The sequence below is a fragment of the Haliaeetus albicilla genome, chromosome 5 (genome assembly GCF_947461875.1).
Source record: "Haliaeetus albicilla chromosome 5, bHalAlb1.1, whole genome shotgun sequence".
NCBI lineage: Eukaryota > Metazoa > Chordata > Aves > Accipitriformes > Accipitridae > Haliaeetus > Haliaeetus albicilla.
The window spans coordinates 26,243,523-26,265,036 of NC_091487.1; the positions used below are offsets into that span (position 1 = coordinate 26,243,523).

The window sequence follows — 21,514 nt, forward strand, 5'->3', positions numbered from 1 at the left end:
CAACAGCCACAAGTCACCATCCCAGAAAAGATGGAGGGAAGTAGGGAGGGAAATGAAAGGTGAGGGAAATAAAAAAAAAAAAAAAAAGAGGAACAGAAAAAGGAAAAAAACAGTAAAATCGCCCAAGCATGTGTAAGGCAGCTGTGCCATGTAGAAAAGCTCCAGTACCTGACTGCATCAGAGCTCTCCATAAAGGCAGCACAAAATGCCAAAGCCCAGCTGGCTGCTCCCCTGACTGAGGCATCCATGTTAGCACAGAACACCAGGTTCAGCCCACCTTCAGCTGCTTGAGCACCTGGGGTTGTTTGTTAAGCTTGAGAAGTACCCAGGTGAGCTCAGCCATGTGGAGGCCACATTTGGGCGTGTAGTGGGGTGTCTGTCATGACTTCTTCCAAGCACAACTCCTCAGACGGAAGGAGCTGCCAGTGAAGTTTTTGACTGACTGAGACCTGTTACCTCACACACATACCTCTGGTTCTTTCTGCAGTCAGTTCTGGAGACTTTTAGCATTATAGAAATGACACCTATACCACCTTTACTCTGGTCTCAACACCCGCCGCCCTCCAGCAGCAAGCTCTTACAATTGTATTTATACTAAAAAGATTTATACTAAAAACAGCTTAAGCAAAAGTGTACAATTCATCTGGTGAAAGAAGTGTCTGACAAAGGGAAAGGACCTTACTGCTACTAGGCATCATGTTCACTGCCAAACGACCTTGATATTTCCTGGGCCTTCTACACGTGTGTTACAAATTAACTCACAGTGCCACCAGCACCTCTCATTATAACCCTGCTGCCTCAGGGCTTGCAGAGGATGGACTGGCCTTACAGTTCATCTTCTGCCTTTGACTTCAGCACTGTTAATTGAGGGATACAAGCAGTTTGGTGTATATCAAAACAGACTGGTCTTTACCCCAGCTCAGCTTAGCTAAGTGTGTTCCAGTTAGCCCCATTCACACCAGGATTTTGGGAGAGCAGTTGTCTTCTATCTTGGTCCCATGCACCATGATGCTTGCCACTGCTAAAATCATCCAAAGTTGTAAGCCTCAGAGCAGAAAAAAAGTAGGAATTCTTTTTAAGTAATGACAAGTGGGGGGGGGGGGCAACACACACACGGGACTCCTTTACCCAAACTAGATAACATTGTACAGCCTTTCCCCCGCCCTCTAGTCTAGAATTGTATGTGCAAGAACTACTCAAGACAGCATCAATTCCCTTTACTTATCCTACTCTCTGCATTTGTGCTGAGATAGTTCAGTAAAAATAAATAAAAAATAAAATAAAAATAAAAAAGCATATATTTTGTAATTGAAAATCCACCTTCCTGAGCAGCCGGTCGGAGCAGAGCTGCTTCTTGGACCTTCTGGTCTCTCTCCAGATCAGACTGGTTAGATTATCTGGAGGAAGGCAGCACTGTCTTCTGAAAAGACCTGACTTGAGCCAGCAGAAAACTGAGCTTATGCACTTTGCTAGTCATCGTCGTTGATGGCTTCATGAACGTTGAGTGGACGTCTCTGCTAACGTCCTAGAAGGGGAGCCCAGAGCAATAAGGAAAAGAGCCTCAAACAACCACCAGTCTCTTCCCTTTCCCTGCAGGGAGAGCTTCTAACAAGTATCCACCGCAATTAGTTCACCAGAGCCCCTCTCCCACATGCAAACAGCTGCATTTATTGCACGGCATGCCACAGGGACATCATACCCCAAGCTCTGGTGCACACATATGAACTAGCAGCCTTCTCTGCAGCACTGCACAAAGTGAGCCAGGCTGCTCAAGCTCTCATTTGGGCTTTGCCACCTATCTTCCTCCAGTCCCATACACTGAACCCCACTTGGCAGCTGAGGACAAGGAATAAGAGGAATAACCTGCCTCCCTAGGGGCCTGGAATAATAGTTACCCAGCTCTAAACAACAGCAAAACACTGGAGGGCTCAGTGCATTGCCAGGGGAGAGAAGTGAGCACATTGCTGCTTTACATCTGTCCCTAGCTTATACAAAGATGTGTGAAGCCCTGCAGACTCCCAAAGGACCAGAGCTTACAGATTCTCCGTGACATTAACAGTAAGAAAACAGAGGCTCCAGCAGCTGCCAGAGCTGAGATTACAGCCACCTGTCTGAAAATGCCAACAAGGAGCTTCCCCACAGGCTGGGCAAGTGGTGGGATAAGAGAAGAGAATCGCAGCTGCAATCATAACTCAGGAAGGGCCAGCCCCATTCCTAGAAAGGGGAGAGGTTGGGTGTTGTCCTGAGCTAAAAGCAGGGGCACAGCAGGGACTGAAGGGAGGTTTACTCACTGTCTGTTCATTATCCAAATTGGCCTGCTGTCTTCGGAGATCAGCCTTAACGAATGCTGGGACAGAGAGAGGAAGAGAGATGTGAAGGCAGTTAAGTTACCATGCAGAGCCCAAATCAATTTCCCCAGGACTCAAAGGGGCAGCAGAGGCCCCAGAGGAGACAGGAACGTGTTACGGTGAGCAAGGGAAACCATTCTCCTGGATAAGGCAGAGAGCACTTCCAAAACAGGCAGGATAGAGACTCCTTATTGCAGCACATAGAAGATGCATCTTTGAGACCCCAGCCAGCAGCTAGGGCAAGAAGCCTTGGATCTCTTTTGTAACACAGACCAGATGCTTGAAGAAGCACAGCAGCATTGCTATGGGACTGCTGTGTGGGTCTTGCCCTTTCCGGCAGGCACCACTACACACAAAAGCCCTTCAATTCTTATGCCAAGCCCAAGGGGAACAGCCACAGCAGAGAACACTGAAAAATTTAATTACCTGTCATAACAGTCCCCAGGAATAGGAAGGAACAAAGAAAGAGGTTTCCTGCCTTTGTCCCAAAGCAATCCATGATTTGCCCTTGGCTGATGGTGAAAGCAATACCAAAAATCTACAAACAAACAAAGGCAGTGTCAAGATGTACTGTTATTATAAAGCAGCCCAAAGAGCTTCCCAGCTTTACCGAAGTATCAGAGCATACAGGCCAGCCAAGCTGTTGGCCTAGCGCGGCTGAAGTTTGGTTATAAACACACCCAGAGGCACCTCCATGCAGCTGATGGGAAGACGGGTGACCGTTAAGGCTGGAATCCCATCTCTCACTGGAGAAGAGCTAGGTCCTAGGCTGTTAGGAGCAATGTTGGAAAAGGCAAGGATGGCTGGCATCCTGATGGATTTTCCTAAGCAGAAACAGAATGGATGCCACTAGAGAAATGCCATGAGGAGCATCATTCAAAAAGCCAGGTCCTGGGGTGCTTAGATCTGCAGTATGTTACAATAATCATGGACAAGAAATAGGAGTCAAGGCTGGGAACTACAATTTAATCTTTCTGCCTGTAAAGAGGCAAGCAAAGGGAAAACAACACACCTACCTGTGCTGAGACATTAAGGAGCCCTGATGATGTTCCTTCTGATTCTGGGTATGTCAACTCTGCAGCAAACTCAAAGCCCAGGGGAAGGTATCCTGTCATGAAAAACCTGTACAGAAACACACAGAGAGGAAGACTCAGCAACTGCCAGAAGGAAGACTGAAGACGCACAGTGTAGCCCATACCCCTTTGGGGATGCTTCACTGACTGCACAGGATGTTTCCCCTAGCATTGTCACAGCTCAGGCAGCTGTCCGACTCCCTCACCATGGCACAGGTCTTCCTCCTACCCAGAAATACCTTTACCCACAGCCTCAAGGCACAGAGCCAGGCCAGCAGGGAGCTGCTGGTTGCTACAAGAGTGAGGCATTAAAAGGAGCATCTCCCACAAGTAACTCTAAGGGGCATCATCCCCAGCATGGTCAAACAGCCACCCAGGCCCATATGCTTTACATTCCTGCCCATTCGTCATCTATGGGGCTGTGGTACCACTTGCTTCCCAAATACTTTCACTTAATTACTTGGAACATTTAAGGCAGCTGCAGCTGCGCAGGACCATGCTAATGTCCCTGACCCTAATGAAATACATACAAGAGAGAGAGAGGAAAAGCAGATCATTTTGTCCTTAAACAATGCAGGAGCCACACACAGGCTATAGCTCTCCCCAATCCCTCCTACACCATAAGCTCTGCCTCCCTGCTCATCCACTAGCAGCTCACATGTAGAGGAAAGCAGCCTGCACATGAACTTACCCCAGCATGCCTGCAGTCACAAAGACCACCCAGAGGTGGCCTAGGCTCAGAGTGAAGGTGTAGGCTATCATTCCCACCAGAGACATGATATAGACGACTAGTGTTGTCTGTCTACAAGAAAAAACAGAGTCAGGGTATTATTTAATCCACTCCTCCTTTTCGCCCACAGATCTTGGTATAGTTTGCAGCACGTGGTTAAAAAAAAAAAAAAGTTGCACAGCTCTCTGACACCCTTACCCCAGACAGAAGAACTGGACTGACAGAGCACGAAAGCACCTGTACGCACAGCAGAGCAGCAGGAGAAGCAAGAACAGCACCTAGGAGTTTTCACATCTCTACCTCATGACCAGGGACTTTGCTCCCTGTGGGGTCGGGGCATCACACCTATAAGGAGGCACCTATGAGGCAGCCAAGAAGCTCAGATCCTACCATGGGTTGACAAGTCCCTGGTCATCTACTGTACATGCCTCTTGAGGGGAAGAGCAAGAGCCAAATAAAGAGATCATTAGTCTTTCTTGGGCACCCTCTGTACTATAACCAGTTGGATACGCTTACTTATAAGCAGGAGCTGAGGCAATTGAGCACTCCCAAGCAGGAAAGTAAAGGGAAGAGGTGACAACACTGCTACAGTGTTACGGGCCCGTATTTTTCAGTGCTATCCAAAACACCTTTCATTGCTGCTCCTTTCTGTGTTTAAACTGCCTACTGTACTTGGAGAGGTGATGTGCAAGCCAGGTTGCCCTCATAGCCTCACCCTCAAGCCACAGGAGCGTTTAGCAGGGCTAGTGCCAGTTCCAGGGCCAAGGGCAGCTGAGCCACCAGCACTCTTCTCTGGGTAGAGGGGACAAAGAGACCCCATGCCCTGGAAGCACACCAGGCAGATCCTGGGAATAGCCAGACCTGCAGCCTGGCCACACTGAGGAACATCAGTGGGCTTGGTACTGCAAAACACATGTAGCAGCCCAGGCCAGCTTTACCAGAACTGAAACGTTAGCAGTTGTCATCCCTGCCTAGACACCAAGGAAATCCTTCCCACATCCAAAACCCAAGGCTTTTTCTAGTACAGGACCTAGCAAGTAGCCCTTCACAGTACATAGTTTGGGGAAGGAAGGAATGATAAATCCTTTACTTGACTGAAATTCCACCAGGATCTTTAAAGCAGAACAGTTACCACAGCTGACAAAACTTTTTGGCTATTGTCTTTTAGGAAGAAGTTAAATATATAACCACGAGCTAATTGTGTACTTTCTACCAAATTTTAGTCTTAATCCATTAAAGAATGTGTTTGGTATCAGTTTCTAGAACTCTACTAAAGAAACTAAACCTCAAACTCTTTTTCACTTTTTTTTTCCTTTTTAATGCAAATGACCACCGTCAAAAATCCAACCCAAACAGGCAGCCAGTATTATATTGTGTAATAAAATGTTTGCAGTACACTGAACTACTACAGATAAAACCAGAATGTTCCAGCTAGGGTTCTGTCCTCCCTCACTGCTGCAATGGCTGAAGTCCGTGGGGCTCATGCTCATACATCAATTTGTACCCAAATACAGGCTTGAGAAGCTAATTTCAGACTTCAACTATCGATCCATGCTTACAAAGGTTCACCAGACACATTTAATGTATTGAAAGGCTGAACGACATTTTGCTGTGACAAGTAATTTTGTTTTGCATCAAAGGAGTAGGCAAATCTCTTAACCTCCAATGCTGTATCATTTCTAGAATATGTTCTTCCCAATGCTGTCATGGAGAAAAAAAGTTGTCTGTGAAGGCAGCATAAAGGGGCTGCTTACTTCTGCTATAACCCACTATAGAGAGCTGCTACGTGGCCAGCACACAGCCTGGGGACTGCAGGAGAAGAAGACCCAAAAGACTGACAGAGGAGTTAGAGAGCAGCCCCAGAAAGTGAAAGAGAAGCAGGTAAAAGACTTTCTGCTCAATACAGGTTCCTCAGATATCTCCCATGAGTTCTTATGCTTCCCATCCCCTGACACGCAGCCGGGGAGGAAAAGTGCTAACTAGGAAAGGTATTCAAGGCTAGAATTACAGCTCCCTGGGCTGCACAGACCAAGTTTGAACCAGGTGCTTCTTCCATAAACAGGAGTTTCCAAAGTGCACGGCAGTCAGTGCTAAAATATAGTGCAGGCCTCCAAGAGGTGGCTGTGGCCCTAAGAAGCTTAGTCTCTTGCCAGCAGGGACACTTGGCACATGGGGTTTTTAATATTTATTTCTCCCCACAGCCAGTTTTGGTCCCAGTGCAGAGCTTTTAGGATAGGCCCACAAAATCTCACCCAGTTCCCTAGGCTTATGGTTCAAGTATTCTAAGTAGTTTGTATCTGATTCACTCTGTCAGTTGCCAACAGTTGCGCTTTCCCCCTCATCTCCAGGCAAAGGTGATGAATGAGTTAGTGACCAGATGTGGTCAGGACTTTGTTTCACATCCATGCTATGTCATTAGTCAAGCTGCAAGAAAGAAGTTCCCAGAACATGCAGCCCCCCACTGAGAAATAAAGCGGGCAGGCTCATAGAAGCCGGCAGCTCTTGAAGGTGTTCTCCATTAGAACTGCAGAACTAACTGGGGGACAAAATGGAGAAAACTGTTTGATCTTGCCATGGGTCTCTCATCTACCACACATTAGCTGGCTCTAGGAGACTTCAAGCTTTCCTCACTGACCTCCCTGAATCATTAGACTCCAGCAGGGCAAAACAAATCAACAGACCCTTGTGAACAAACAAGGCCACAGGCTTGAGTGCTGTGAAAATCACACACCAGGAAGTGCCCTGAAGCCATGCACTGAACGGCTGCCTGCTCGCCACAGTCCCTAACTGGGACTTGAACAGACAGCCCTGAACGCAACTCCTGATATAGGAAATAGCCTCAAGCACACAAGCTGACTCGTGCTAAACCAGACTTTAGCAAGACCCTGCTGCCCAGAGCATACCAGTGATGACAAAAAAGGAGATGTAGTGCCCAGCAGTCCAGGACAGACCCAAAATTTTGAAAAGGGTTTAACTGAGACACAGGTAGACACTGGTGCATAGGGAAGCAAAGAAACCCCTGGGGAAAGACACCAAGGCAGGGTGTTTCTCAGGAAGCAGCCTTTGTCACCATGTTCACTAGAGGACAAAAAGAATGCTCCGTGGCCGTAGGGGCACCAGGGCATGGAATAATGCCCAGATTTGCTTGATAAGCCTCTTATCATAGCCATAAATATCTTACGGGAGAGATAAAAACACAAAGGAGGAGAAGCAGGTTCACAGAGGACATTTGCACAGCATTTCTGGTGTTTTTAGCAACCTGTTCCCATGATGGCCCTACAGGGACTGATGATTATCATTGTCTGGAACAGGTGCCACCAGTCTCCTTAACAGTCTGACTAGTGCAGTGAGTGCAGGCTGGAAGTTACACATTCTGCTATATCACCTTAGGACAACTGGGGCTAACCTACCTCTGTGTTCTGGGGTGTGGGAAGGAAGCTCAGTGCACTGATGCAGAAGCAGTGCTACAAAGGCACCAGCTGCCAAGTCTCTGCAGCAGAGCCAGAGGGAGATCTGTGAAGGAGCTGACATGCTTGTCACTTAGGTGAACCTAAGCTACCCTGACATTCATCTGCCCTCCCAGCCACATTCCCTACCCTTCTGAAGAGGCAGATTAAAGAGCTCACACAAGGGACTGTGAGAAAAAAAGAGACCTTGGTGAAAAAAGCTAGCCAGGGCCAGCACCAGCAGGGAACAGAACTGAAACAGAGAACGCAACTCCTGCTGTTCAGCCAACTCCAGAGGAGGAGTAAGGAACACATGGCCCAGCCCAGCCACGTCTCACAAGGTCACTTGGATGAGGAAAGCCAAAGGGACAGGACCAGACTCACAGGGGATTGGAGCTGCAAAAACACTGGAGTCAAGCAACATCTGAAGCAACAAATGAACAAGGGGTGGGGGGGAGGCCACAGCAACATGCCACAGCTTTAGCTGCTCACTAGGATGTTGTGTGCAGCTCCAGAGCGCTCTGCTGTATGGACTGGGATGACAGATGGCCTCCAAAGGCTTTGCCATGAGGATGGCACATTCCAGGCTGCACAAGACCCTGAACAAAGGCCTCGTCCCTATACTCCCAGAAGGATCTCACTGCTGAAGACACTGAGGTGTGAGATGCTAGAGAAGCGAAGAATTGGAGAGGGCTGGTTTGGTTTTCACTACCCCCTCATCCTTCAGCACTCAGTTTTATGCCACCTTCTTCCTGTATGAAGGTCACAAAAAAGGACAGCCTTGGTAAATTATTTATATAAGACATATGGCAAGACAAGGTGAAGACGTATCCACTCCACAAGGACTAACCTCGAAAAGGGCTACAACAAGAAGACCCAAACTGCAGGCCAGGCTAGGCTGAGAGAGCATCACCTTTCGATGGAAGAGACCCAAGTGCCCCATTCTCCAATATCCAAGTCTTTCCTCCCTCCCCCAAATGTTAACATACTTTGGGCCTGTACAGACCCAAGTTTAAAACACCACTTGGGGTCCTCTGCCTAGTCAATAGAGACAGATGGATATTTCTGACATCTTGCCTTACCGAGATGCAGCAATGACAGCAGAATGCGCTGTCTGGAACCAGCTGGACCTGAGGCTATGTGATCACTGCCCTTAAAAGCAGAGCATGGCCAAAGCGAAGTGCTGATTAATCCAGACTCCAAACCCCTGATTCTGAGCCAGACTCCCCTACAAATCCCAATGCACCCAGCAATCTCCAGATGTCACAACCCCATCTCTCCTCTGAACCAGGAACCTGAAGGGTGTACATGCAGCCCCACTTAACTTGATGTCAAAACGTGTTCCTTCAAAAGGGTAGGCTGTCCTCAGCAAGCCATCCCACCCACTGAGGCAGCTCCAGTTCTGGGACCTCTTGCTTGTCACAATGTAACTCACATATTTGTATGGGACAAATCTGTGCCTGCTAATTCCAGAAATAAGAACAGTGCAGGGGCTGCTGCAGGGACTCACCTGCCAAATAAAAGCAAGGCCTGAGTATGACAGATGGGGAAAGCCTGACTTAGCACAGCCTCATCCTTTCAAGGAACTGCTGATGGGACAGTAAAGATCAAACACGCATGTAGAGCTCTGCAATTCCTTCTCTTATTAACTTCCCCCTACTCCCCTCAATCACAGCTGGATCCCATTCATTTGCTTCCCTCTCTCTCTCCAAGCTGACTAAAAAAAGGACTTGACATCTTTCCTTCCTGATTTTCATGTGCTTACCATTTCGTTCCTGACACTATTTGAGCAGCGGAGGGAAGGGGGAGGGTAGCTACCTAGAACATCTGGCATCTTGACAGTTTTCTTAAATAGACTTTTAAATGGGGCTAAATAAAGACTTTGTAGCACTCAGAAAAATTTTGCTAGTTCCACAGAAATCCACTTTGTGAGCTGCACTGGAGAACAAATTCTTAGCAGTGCTTTTCCTCACCAAAGGCTAAATCTATCCCCAGATAGTCCCTGGGATCTGTAGGATAAATTCCATGGGTGGTATAGCCCTATTTTTCTGCACTCTCAGCCAGCTCTGCTCACCTCTGTGGTCACTCCAAGCAAGCAGGAGCAGTGAAACAAATCCAGGAATCATTGTTTTTTTCCCCCTCTCCCATTCTGCCAAATTTCAAGTCCCAGCTCTGCCTGGTGAGCCACAAAGCCTTTGTACTGCAACCTAGCTCCACTGAGGAAGAATCGGAAAGACCATTGGCCCTAGCAGTGCAAGTTGAGGCTACCTTACCACTAGCCTGGGGCTGGAAAGAGACACAAGTTACATTGCAGAGTTAGCTAGTGCAGTTCATAACAGCTATGTTGCTATTTCCCAGGGCTGCCAAATGAGAACTACTCAGTGGCACACAATGATCTAGAAACAGCAACAAGCAACCTGCCAGTCTCTGTATTAGACATCTGCTCCTCTTTCCCAGCACCCCAGGAGTCCTCAGCTACCATTCTTTCTTATTAGAGAAGCCCATTTCCTCTCCATTTTTGATCCCTGTACTTGACAGCTAGGGCCAGAGGCTACTTCAGAAGATGCAAGCCCACAGCTAGCCAGATTCATCTAAGCTGCCCACAATGACAATGTGCTTTTCTGGTCAAGATACCAGGTAGGATAATGGCAGTGGGACTCCCCCTGGTGAAAAGCTGCTGCAAGGAAAAGAACTCCAAAGTTACCTTCAGCTCATCATGAGCACACCACCAGTAAAGCCCCCTCTCACCCAACCTGCTCAGACAACAGGTTGTAGCACAGTTCTCAAAGCCAGCAGGGAAACTTAAAAGTTGATTACACAGACCCCAACATAAAACAGGAGAGGCACTCTCCATCCCCCAGGACACCCTACAGAGGTCTGTCAGGGAGATCTGAGTTCTTGAGGACTGGGAGCTGCAGGACACCTGAAGACTCTTAGCTGTCCCTTTGCAGACGGCAGGGTATGCTGGCCAGATCTGCCTTCCCAACCACCAGGGAGCAAACCCAAAATCGTCTACCCACAATCCCAATACCCCTTATGTCTGCCTTAAATACAGCAACGCGCCCTCACACAATGCCTCTGGGCACTGGATTCAATGCGCCTTTCATTAAGCCTGACAAAGATTCACAGAAGCTGGTTTGTAAGGGCTGAGAAATGGTTTGGTACAGTCTTGATTCTCCGTGTGCCAAGAACTCTCTCATGCCTGACAAAGCAGCTGCTGGGCCATCTCATCCTCTCCCTGTGCCTCCCTAGGGACCACTAGCACCAGACCTTGTATGGGCCCAATGCAGACTAACACACAGCTCCAAACTTCACTTTAGACTATCTGGATTTTAAAGAACCATATTTTTTTCCTACAAACCTTCCCAATGATTGAGTCCCTGGACTGCCAAGTTCCAACTGCACAGGGTTGCTCCTTGCACAGTATGGGGGAAGAGCACAGTCAAACCTGTTGCAGAGGCAAACAAGGGACTTACTTGTAGGTTTTGGTTCTGTCCAACCAGATGCCAGAGATCAGAGCCCCGACCATCCCCGACAGTATAATGGTGAGTCCAATCCTGCCAGCATTCACCTCCTCCCCCTGTGGTGAGACACACACACACACTCACACAAATGCAGGAGCCAAATCATACCCAACAAGAAGCAAAGTGCAGAGAACACGGAGCGGAAGAGACACCAAAGTTAGTGTCCCATACATGTCTTCTGCTGGTAACACACTAACCAGAACTAGCCTTTGCAAGAACACTTTTGGGCCCACTATGAGCCAATGCAGTGCCCTATTCTGGCCCATGAAGAAAAGTGGTTTGGCACTTCTCTCTGAGCCAGACTAGAGAAAAAAGTGAGCACTGGGAGCGTGAACAGACACGTTCAGAGGAGTCAGCATAAACCCTGTGAAGCCTGCTGTCTGGTATTAGGATTTGGGCCAGATCGACCAGGAAATATTGGGACCCACTGTAAGGCAGCACAGAAGGGAGCCCTCTGGCACGCAGCCCCAGCAGTAAGCTCTACAGTAGCTCAGCTACTGAGGCACCCCACCCTTCTGCCACCAGAGCATGAGTGTGGGCAGCCTCCTAGTACAGATGTCCCAGTAGAAATCACTGTCAGGAACAGGGTGGAGGCTATTGCTGGAAGAATTTCTCAGAAGAAAATGCTGCCATTTAGGGTGTAAAGGAGCTGTCTTTGCTAGAGCTCGCCAGCTTTTGCACAAGGTGGTGTAAAGAACTAAAAGAACCATTGCTCTCCTGCCAGCCAGCCACCTCGTGCCAGAGCCAGCCAAAAGTGCTGTGGCATTGCATTTCTTACAGACTCTCCTTTGGCAGCCAGCTCTGGAGAACAGCAAGCATCAGAGGGCCATGATGGTTGGATGCACTTACTGGGTAGTGATGGATCACCATGCGGTTCAGCAGAGTGGACAGGGCGTAGAAGCAACCTGTATTCAGACCTGAGAGGGGGATAAAAATGCAGCACATTCAGAGACTGCTACTCTCCTGCTGGGTAGTGAAAGGGTAGAAATGCAGAAAGAGAGAGAGAGATCTTTGGGAGCAGCGATCCATAACAAGGCTGCCAGTCTCAGGAGAGCCAGCCAGACTGGCTAGACATAGGTTACTGAAAGAAATGCAGACGAAAGACAGCCAGATCTCAGCATGCAGGAGGAAGCACCCTGCAGTTTCAGGATGGTTCTTACCTGAGCAGCTAAAGGAAGGGCTGTGCATATTTCTGGTACTGAAAGGTCTTGCAAGTCCTTCATAGGGTCTCAGCCCTCCCTCACAGCCAGATCCATCTTTAGCATTGCAGTTTTCTCCTCCCCCCAGCCAAGGTAAAATACTAGAAAAGCACCTGCCTCAGCATCACACCTTTAACAAGGACCTGGGATTCAATTAACACCAGTGCCATTGACCTGTGTGGTTTCCTTCTAGAGAAGAGCCTGATAGCACCCTCCCTGCTGAGAGCCAGTAAAAAACACCCTCTCCAAGCCAAGAAATACCAGAAGGCAAGTAGGAGCAGAGCCAGTGGTGAAGCACAGACAGCACTTCCCCCAGGCACCTGGTGTGTGTGTCTGCATGGGAGAAGTCTTGCATTTTAAAAGATATCACTGAAGCCTGAAAAAAAAAAAACAACCCAACTGTGAAAGTAATTGTCTTTCTGAAAGGGAAGTTAGATTAACTGTTAGAGGCATCAGCCACCTGGTGAAGGTTTCTCAGTATCACCCAAGGTGAGAATGGAAACCGTTGGGGTGATACTGGTCAAGCCCCATTCAGACACTGCTCCAGCTTACAGGCAGCTCTGGTTGAATTAAACGCCTTCCCAAAGGGCACAAAAACCAAGAGCTTTGCTTATAGTAGACAAGAACATCCAGATGGGCGCTGGACCAGCAGTACCGCAACGGCTACACTCTCACCTTGGGCGATACTGAGAAACCTCCCCCAGGTGGATGAGGTCTGTAACAGTCAGCACAACTTTCTTCTCAGAAAGTCATTTACATTTGCAGTTAGTTTCTCTTCAAGGCTTCAGTGATCCTGATGGGGGGAGGGATGGAGACACAGATTTCACCACTGCAGCTCACACATCTATAGGCTTCATAAGGAGGCACAGGTTTAAAAATTGGCACAGATGCCTGAAATCCTGACAGAACAGATACATGTCGAGTTCCTACTTCCTACTTTTCCTCTTTCAGCTAAAAGCAGAAACATCACAATACATGATACAGAAGTGCAGTCTAGCAGGAAGAGCTTTGACAAAGGAAACAAAACCCTGAGCTCCCCTAACCCTGAAGTCCTCAGTGATCCTGCGCCTAGCCCACTCCTCCACTCGGACACTGGACACCCGTTGCCCTACACAGCTCGGGAAGCACTCTGAGGAGCCACAATATTGGCAGCTAGAGGGGACATCACACTTGCTTCACATGCCATCTCTGACAACATTAACCAGAGCTCACTCCACAGCTTCGTGGCACAGAGAACAGATGGAAGAATCTTATGCAGGTGATCCCAAATAAGCCAATTGCCTGTGACAACACTCCCTGCTCCAAAAGCACGTGTCAAAAGGTTACAGTAGAGGCTAGTAAGCTGAGTGACTTGCTCTTTAGGCAGGAGGAATCCACCCAATCCTTTCGAAGAGTTACTCGGAAAGGCTGGAAACTCCAGCAGGACCAGCAGCCAGAGCAGGGGGAGAACAATTGAGGATCCCACAGCAAGGAGGCGCCCTTGAAAGCCATCTTTTTGCAACACTTGGCTATGGCAGAACAGCCCACAAGAGCCTCATTCAGCTTCATCCTATCTCCACCTCTGGAGCACCCTGCTCACTAGGAGACAACACAAACTGCAGTGCCAGGACATGGGGGAGTGTAGCAGATCTGCCCACTACTGCTTCACTTCAAAGCTGGGCATAAACATAGACCAGTCATCTGTGTACCCCTACTTCTCACCCAGCCAAGAGGACAGCAGCCTTGTGGGGACAGCCAGATGCTGCTCTGGTAGCTGATGCTGTCACTAGACCAGCTTCACAGCAGCTCTGCGATGCATGTGATTTCCAAGAGAGAGAAGGGCCCCTGAGCCCAAGCTGGGCAGAAAGCAATGCAGAGTTGGCAGCAACACTTGGCACCAGAGTCAGGCAAAATATTCTGAGAATCAAGACAATGTGCTGAATTTGCATTTGTGAGGGCTGGCAAAAGTTGTAGGCATTTCACATGTCACAGTTGCTCAGCAAAGTTTCTCGGTGAATTACAGCTCTTTGAATGCCAATAAAACAGGCAAGGGCTGTTTCCAATGGGGCAGTGCCCATTTGCCCACACAGATAAGGAAAAACAGAACTAGTAGCTGGGAGCAGGACATCTGAAGGTCCAGCCCCACCTGATTCATTAGCTAGTTACCATGGTTTGCTTGTAACGTACTGTAGAAGAACATCTTTGAGATGTCACCATGTCTCATCTATTTTACAGAGGCCAGAAAGGGGAAGTTTATTGCCTACAGCTCTAAAAGGAGCCCTTCTTAAGCCTCAGACTAGAACTGAAGTCTTCTATAGCTAAGCAGCCTATTGCCTACATGCCAGACTATTGGTCTCCCTCTTCTTCACCCTTGTCATCCTCCAGGCCAATGGTTCCTTACGCAGATCGCACTGGCCCATCACCTTTGCAAATGCTGATTCTTTGGGGTTGTCTCATCACTCCCAGCCTTTCCCAGGCTTTCCTACCCTTTTCCTGCCTACTGCCTCCCAGTAGCAACATGCTTGCCAGTGCAGAGCCCAACCCAATAAACTCAAGAGCTTCTTAATGCCCACTCCATGTTATGCCCCAGCTTTACAGAAGCAATGTCAGCAGCCTTTGAGAAAAGGCTGTCTGAGGGTTTTCCTGAAAACCATAGCCACACTGCCACCAATGTTTGCAGCACTGCAAGTCTTAGCACAGGAAAAGAGTTGGCAGTTGCTAGTAATATCAAGACCTTAGAGGTCTGCAGACCTGTTCTGACCTGGCATCATGTAAGGGCCCCCATTCTTTCTACAGCCAGGGGAGATGAACAAGCAGCAGGTTTCCCCCTCTCTCCCCTGACACACACTATGCTAATAAAAAAGCTAAGAGAGACTGCAGGTTATCTTTGTGTTAGCTAAGGAGGATCACTCTGTTGCACTCATGTGGCAGCAGATGTCTTAAATCTTTGCCAACATAACTTTTGACTTGAATAGGAAAAAGTGTCCCCATTTTAAAGCCGGACTAGTTAAAAAAAAAAAAGAAGTTTCACTGCATAGTTCCCTCTCTGAGTAACAGTCACCATCTCAAGTCAAGCTGGAGATTGACGTGAGGCTGACACAAAGAGGAACAGAATAAATGCACAGACCAGTAGGAAGAGAGACATAATTATGAGCCTCTGAACAGCCTTTCCACATTGTTTCTGACTGCCAGAAGAGAATTATCCCAGGCAGGTCAGATTCTAAACATGCTCTTCGTACTGAGAGCCCTCCTCTCTCCTCTACAACTTGTTCACGCGTATTAGAACAAATGCTTTCCACTTTCTTTTCCCGGAAGGGTAAGTGCAAACTGAGCAGATAACATAATCCAACTTTTAGACACAGTCTGCCTGACAGTTTTTTCTGTCTCCACTTTCTGAGAGAACATCATGTACCATAAAAAAAAAAAACAAACAACCTAGCAGCTGCAATGCAAACCAGCAGAGCTTAAGGGCGATCCAAGAGGGGCATTTCTAGAAGACTACTGGACTGAGAAGGGAGAAGAGATTTCAACAACTCCAAAGACTGTTAGCACCCTCAGCAGGTACAAAGCCACCATCTCACTCTCTCCAACCTGGCTACTCGCCCCTTTAGGCACGCTGCTGGCAGAACTGCAGAACTTCCAGCACTATTTAACTTTCCCCCTTGAGGAGCTTCCACAGCAAGCTGGTAGGAAGTGAGGACAGAACTCCCTGCCGACTAGCTGGCTACAGTATACCCTATTATGCAGCCAGGCATAGACCGCAATGGCCTTTCTGCTAAAGAGGAAAATACTTTTCCATATGACAATTCAGCATCAGGAACAGATTCAACACATCACACTGCCCTCAGAGAAACAGACCAAGACTGCTAAAGAGAAGCAAGCAGCAAACCCAGTGTGCAAGGAGAGATGGCAAAATAAGATGTTCTCCAATCCTTCCTTCCGTTTGCTTCATAGGGACTGCCAAGGAAGTGACACAGCCTGTATATCTACATGCTCCACATGACCTCCACTGGCAGCCATACCCTTGCTTGGGAAATTACTTTCACTCAGTGCTGTGACTTGCACTCAGACACAGCTCCATGTATTTCTTAGGTAAGCACTTAGATTAGTTCATTGCAGGTAACTAACTGACTAGAAAAAAAGACAACAGGATAAGGAAATCCCCTGAACAGAAAACAGTCCAAGACTGGGAGAACAGTAGTGGAGGCATATTATCCTCTGTGTGCTTCCCTTGCTTTTGTTCTTCCCTAGGCCTTTGCTTGTAACCACTGCTGGAGATTACTGGGCTAGAAGGATTCCTGGTCTGTGGCAGCACAGCTATCCTTATGCTCTCCTAGAAAAACTCAGGCCAGTTACTGCCCCAGCAGAGCACGGAGAGGGAAGGAGGAGCTAAGCATGTCTAGCAGTGATAACTGCAGAGAGGAAAGGCCAGACCTTACCGTAAGTGACCATAAGCAGCAAAAAGTTGCCATTGCGGAGCAGACAGAGGATTGATTGCACGTAGGAATACTCCTCTGTTGGTCTTGACCGGATCAAGGCCTGAGCTCGGCTCGGAGGGTATGGGGGCTTCTCCTTAAAGACTGAAACCAGATACAAAATACACCTGTTTGTAAATGGTGCAATCAGGGAGCCTGAGCACACACTGTGGGTAGAGCCATTTGAGGGATGGCAGAGGGGCTAGTAAAACCAAGTATACAAAACACACCATTGTCCTTAAGCTTTGATTTCCATGCATGAGCTTATCCAGGACCAGGAATGAAGAGGGTTTCTCCAACAATAACGCCTGCCACTGGGGAAACACCTTGCCGTCAGTTAGCTTTTTGTGTAGGCGGTGTCTGGCAGCAACAAAAGAGTTCTCAGAACTAATAATGGCTTTGTCTCCAGGAGGGTGGCCAGCCAGCTGTGAAAGTGTTGCATGGAGTTACAAATGCAAAAGTGGAATGGGAAAAGCCAGCTTGCAAAGGTGGCCTGGAGCCCTGCAGTGCCCAGTGCCTAGAGAGCAATGACCCATGCCAGGTTTTATTTCAGTCCCAGCACTTCTTAGGCTGGCCAAGCCATCTGCTGTCCCTAACTAGCATTAAAGTAGCATCCAGAAAACCTGGTCGCAAGTGATACTGCTGTACCAGGTGCTAGACAGCCATTTTTGTACCTTGTCTATTCCCTGCCCCAGATTCTTTAAAGTCTACATGTGATTCAGCCACCAGGCAACATGAACAAGCTGGCAAGAGGAGCCTATAAAAAAAAAAAAAAAAAATTACATGGAGTTCAGCAGACAAGCTCTGCTCTCCAGTGAGCCTGCCAATCTTTCATCCTAAAGATGTGGCTTCCACTTCACATGTTAAGCAGGCGAATTGCACCTCTGGTGTCCTGCTACTGTCCTTAATGCTTCCTTCTCTCCACTCATAACTGGTTACCTTTTTTTTTCCTGGGAACACCTTGTTCCTGTGATGCCATATAACCTGCCTCTTTCTCCCTACCCTTAAGAGATAGTCAGGTCTAAGACATAATCCAAGGCCCAGCACCCTGTTTGCAGGTAAGATGACTGTGAACCTTAGAAGATTTCTGTTGGCTTTTAAAGGACTTACTCATGCCAGGGTTTTATTACGCAGGCGATCAAAGAATGAAATGAACAATTTGACAGGCTCACTCACAACCTCTAGTACACCCCCCTACACGTGCTGTTCATCAAGGGCTTGAAGCAGCACAATATGGTATTGCATGACCCTGTCAGCTGTGTGCTAGGACACATCCCCAGATAACCTCCCCGGCCCATTTCCTAGCACACAGGCCCCTCACAGACAGAGGCTGATCTTCTCAGTCCCACCTATGTACACTCCCACCTCCTTACCTACGACAACCAGGATGAATAGGGCTGTTGCCACGCCCGCAGTTGCGAAGAACATGATGCTGATATGGTAGGCTAGCTTCTCCACATCCTCCACATTGGGAACCAGAACTGGAGGGACCAGAAAGCCCACAGCAATGCCGAGCTAAGCAGGAGAGAGAGGGAACACACAGAGGTGTGACATGGAACCCCAACACTGCCACCACCCCACAGCTAAGCCCCCTGATGCCCAGTAAGGGCTAACTGACCCTAATCCAATTTCACAACCAAGGTGAAAATCTTCTTTACCACCCAACAATTAAGAGATAAAAGTCAGCTACCCATTGCAATTAGACCATAAGAGAGGTCCCGCTATTGCACTCACAACTGTCAGGATATTCAAGGCAAGGTATTACAATAGAATTGAGCAGAATAAACACCTGCCTCCATCTAAGTGGAGGTCTTGCTTCCCTTGACCTCCCCCATGCATATATGTTCCTGTTCACGCACACATCCCACTCCTCATCTTGCACCTGCTCTGGTGCTGGCCTGATCACCTGATAATCGAATCTTGCTCATTAAAAATGGCAGAAAACAAACTGTCAAAACCCACCACAATTCTTTGCTGGGTTAATGAGTTGAACCAATTTATTTTCCAGCCAGACAAGCGCAAGGGCCGAGACAGAAACCTGCCCACTCCTAATGAGCGAGATATTAATCTGGCTCATCCACTTTATGACACTGTTTCCTATTGAGCCCCCTCCCAAGACAAGGCTCACCCTATGACTGCTAGGAGAACCTAGAAAAACATCAAGGTTGAGAGTGGAGGAAGTGCTGACAGCACATATCCTAAACATTGAGGTTGTGTGATGGGGCTTGACAACTGCCCCTGGATAAAATGCTTGGCTATGAAGGGCTGCAAGAAGAAACCCCTGCATCGCTGGCCTCTACTGTGCCGAGAGCCCCACATGTCCGGCTGAGGAGCTCCTGCAGTGGCAGCACATATTTTAGTGAGGATATTAGGGCTTTTAACTCCACAGCTATTTCTCCAGGACAGCAACAAGGAGCTGTAGCAGCACAGGCTTTGCCAAACTGGTAAGTGGGACTGACAGTGGCACAGACCTTCAGTGCCACCCTCAAATGGGAGAGAGAAGAGAAGAAATAACTGCTTTGGTGCTTAGGAGCACACTCTTCTTTTCATGAAGTGGGAACCAAAATGCACTCAGCACATTCATGAGCACTCTAAACACAAGAGGAGCCTGTGAAAGCCACTTTTCCCCCCTTTGTGTTTCACTGTTTGTGGGTGCATTTCAATCACCGTTTGGTTCCCAAGCACTGTGTGTTTACCTGTTCCCCTGGCCCTTCCCAGTACCTGCAGCCCTCTCAGACATCAGAAAAAGAGCCATGCTCAAGCTCAGCTCTTGCTTGCTCTCAAGGCTCTGCACACCCACCCATTTGGGGCAAAAGCAATGTTTTGTTTAGCAACACCCTCATTTTTGCTATTTCCTGATTTAAGCCTGTGTTTGCTGTTGTGGACAGTGACAAGGCACACACAAGAGCCTCCAGTAGGTGGAAGGAGTGAGAAAGCACCCAAGAAAGAGACATGCCAGGTGGCCATGCAGCCATTCTCATCCTTGCTTGAAACAGAGATTTCCAATCTCTTTTGCAGGCATGTACCATTCGCCCGGAGACAGAAAAGTGCTAACAGTACCAGAACAGCGCTAGCTGAACCAATACAGACTAGCAGCATAAAAAAAATCCCACCCCCAGTGGTTATTTATGCTACACCAATACAGCCTCTATAGAGCCACTGCTCTCATCACACTAAGAGGGAGGAGTATGCAAAACATGGAGATGAGAATACAGTCAAATTAAGCCCGTTGCATTTACTGTTTCCTTATAGGAAACAATGGATCAATAGGAATCAATTAGCATCACCATGACCCGTTGTCGTTGTCGCAGGATAATGGGCTGGAGAGGATAGTGTTTTATGCCTCAGTGATGAATGAACAGCAGGAAGACAGCACCACTAGCCAACCGCTGCCCTACAGAAGGATTCTGCAGTGCTCAATGTCTTCATAGTCCCTAGAAAGAGTCTATAAGTATGGAAAGCAAGGACTAAGAAAGGCAAGGACTATGCTGCTCATAAACCACATCCAAGCATGACAGCATACAGAGCAGAACGACCCAGGAGCCCTGTAACCCAGGCATGAGCTCAGACACATTGCCTGGGCTGCCTTCTAGCAAAAACTCCTTGTGCTTTCCGCATGCTTCCTCTGTCACATATCCATGTTTCTGGGATGCTGATTAACTCATTTTGGAAGACCCACTCATAGGCCAGGATCAAGATCACAGAACAAATACACTTCAGGTGCTATATCTGGTAGTTGGGATAAAAATCAGCTTGCGCCATCCAGCCCCAGAAAACTCCCTACAAACTCCCTCCTCCTCCATCCAGCTGGGGGATTTTTGAGACAGGAAGCTCTGTTTGAAACATAAGCATTCTATCTGCTAGGTTCAGACACCCTATTTAGCTTACAAACAAGTAACTTTCAACCATGTCTGGTCAAACTTCTGCTGTGTCAAACAATGCACTCCACTGGGACCTCAAATAGCCTGGGTCAGGATCAGCAACAGGCATCTGTGCCAGAGTTCATTTCTTGGTGCTGGGACATCACAGGGAGCTGGTGGGATGAGTGACCAAGAGATTACAGGTGTGCCCCACTGCTTCAGGGCACTGTCAGGAATGAGAACATTCGGGTGTTGGTCAAAAGGACTGAAGACAGACACAAATTGTGCTGTCCCAGATAGCAAGTCAAGGACTGAAAGAGCTTAGGAGGAAAATTAAGAGACCATTAGGAAGGTTAAACGTTCCTAACACCCACCCAGCACAGGCAATCTCTGACATAGGACTAAACTTGCCAGAGCTCAACTTTGTTCAGACATGGCCTATGCCCAGCCTCTCGTCACAGTGAGTCAGGTCTGCTCTCCTCCTCTGCACTGCCCGCTGACCCCTGAGACTCACTGACTAACAGCGAGCACAACTATCAGCTGGCTTAGAGGCTTCAACCTCTGATCTTTATTAAATTGCACACCTCCCCCTTCTCTGCACAAGGGAAACAAGCCTGCAGCTGCACAGAAGAGTGCACAGAAAAGGCAACTGCAACCAAACAGATGCTCAGAGATCGCTCCTAGAGGGCAGAAGCCTATTTGTCTCTGCAGCACATTTATTTTGCCCTGCTTGTGGCCAAAGTGCAGGCCTGTGGCTCTGGCGTGCCTGCTCAGCCCAGAAACACAGCCACATTGGGCTTCACTCCTTAGCATTCCCAAGGGTTCAAGCTTCAAGGAAAAGACTCTCAACATTGCTCCTTTCCATTTGAGGGAAGAGCCC

At 48.1% G+C, this 21,514-nt stretch overlaps 1 protein-coding gene across 3 annotated transcripts in view; it reads right to left on the reverse strand.

Annotated features, from left to right (window-relative positions):
• The window catches only part of FLVCR2 (FLVCR choline and putative heme transporter 2), a 42,511-nt gene that overhangs the window by 9,926 nt on the left and 11,071 nt on the right, over window positions 1-21,514 (reverse strand). For 2 of the 3 annotated variants that reach the window (XM_069783840.1, XM_069783842.1), the window contains exons 2-9: window positions 18,148-18,289; window positions 16,739-16,879; window positions 11,971-12,038; window positions 11,074-11,177; window positions 4,113-4,223; window positions 3,365-3,470; window positions 2,775-2,886; window positions 2,292-2,347 (exon numbers count right to left, since the gene is read on the reverse strand). In XM_069783840.1, the coding sequence (XP_069639941.1) occupies window positions 2,292-2,347; window positions 2,775-2,886; window positions 3,365-3,470; window positions 4,113-4,223; window positions 11,074-11,177; window positions 11,971-12,038; window positions 16,739-16,879; window positions 18,148-18,289 (840 nt within the window). Of the gene's footprint in view, window positions 1,526-2,291; window positions 2,348-2,774; window positions 2,887-3,364; window positions 3,471-4,112; window positions 4,224-11,073; window positions 11,178-11,970; window positions 12,039-16,738; window positions 16,880-18,147; window positions 18,290-21,514 lie in introns of all 3 variants that reach the window. The other variant, XM_069783841.1, reaches the window with a different exon arrangement.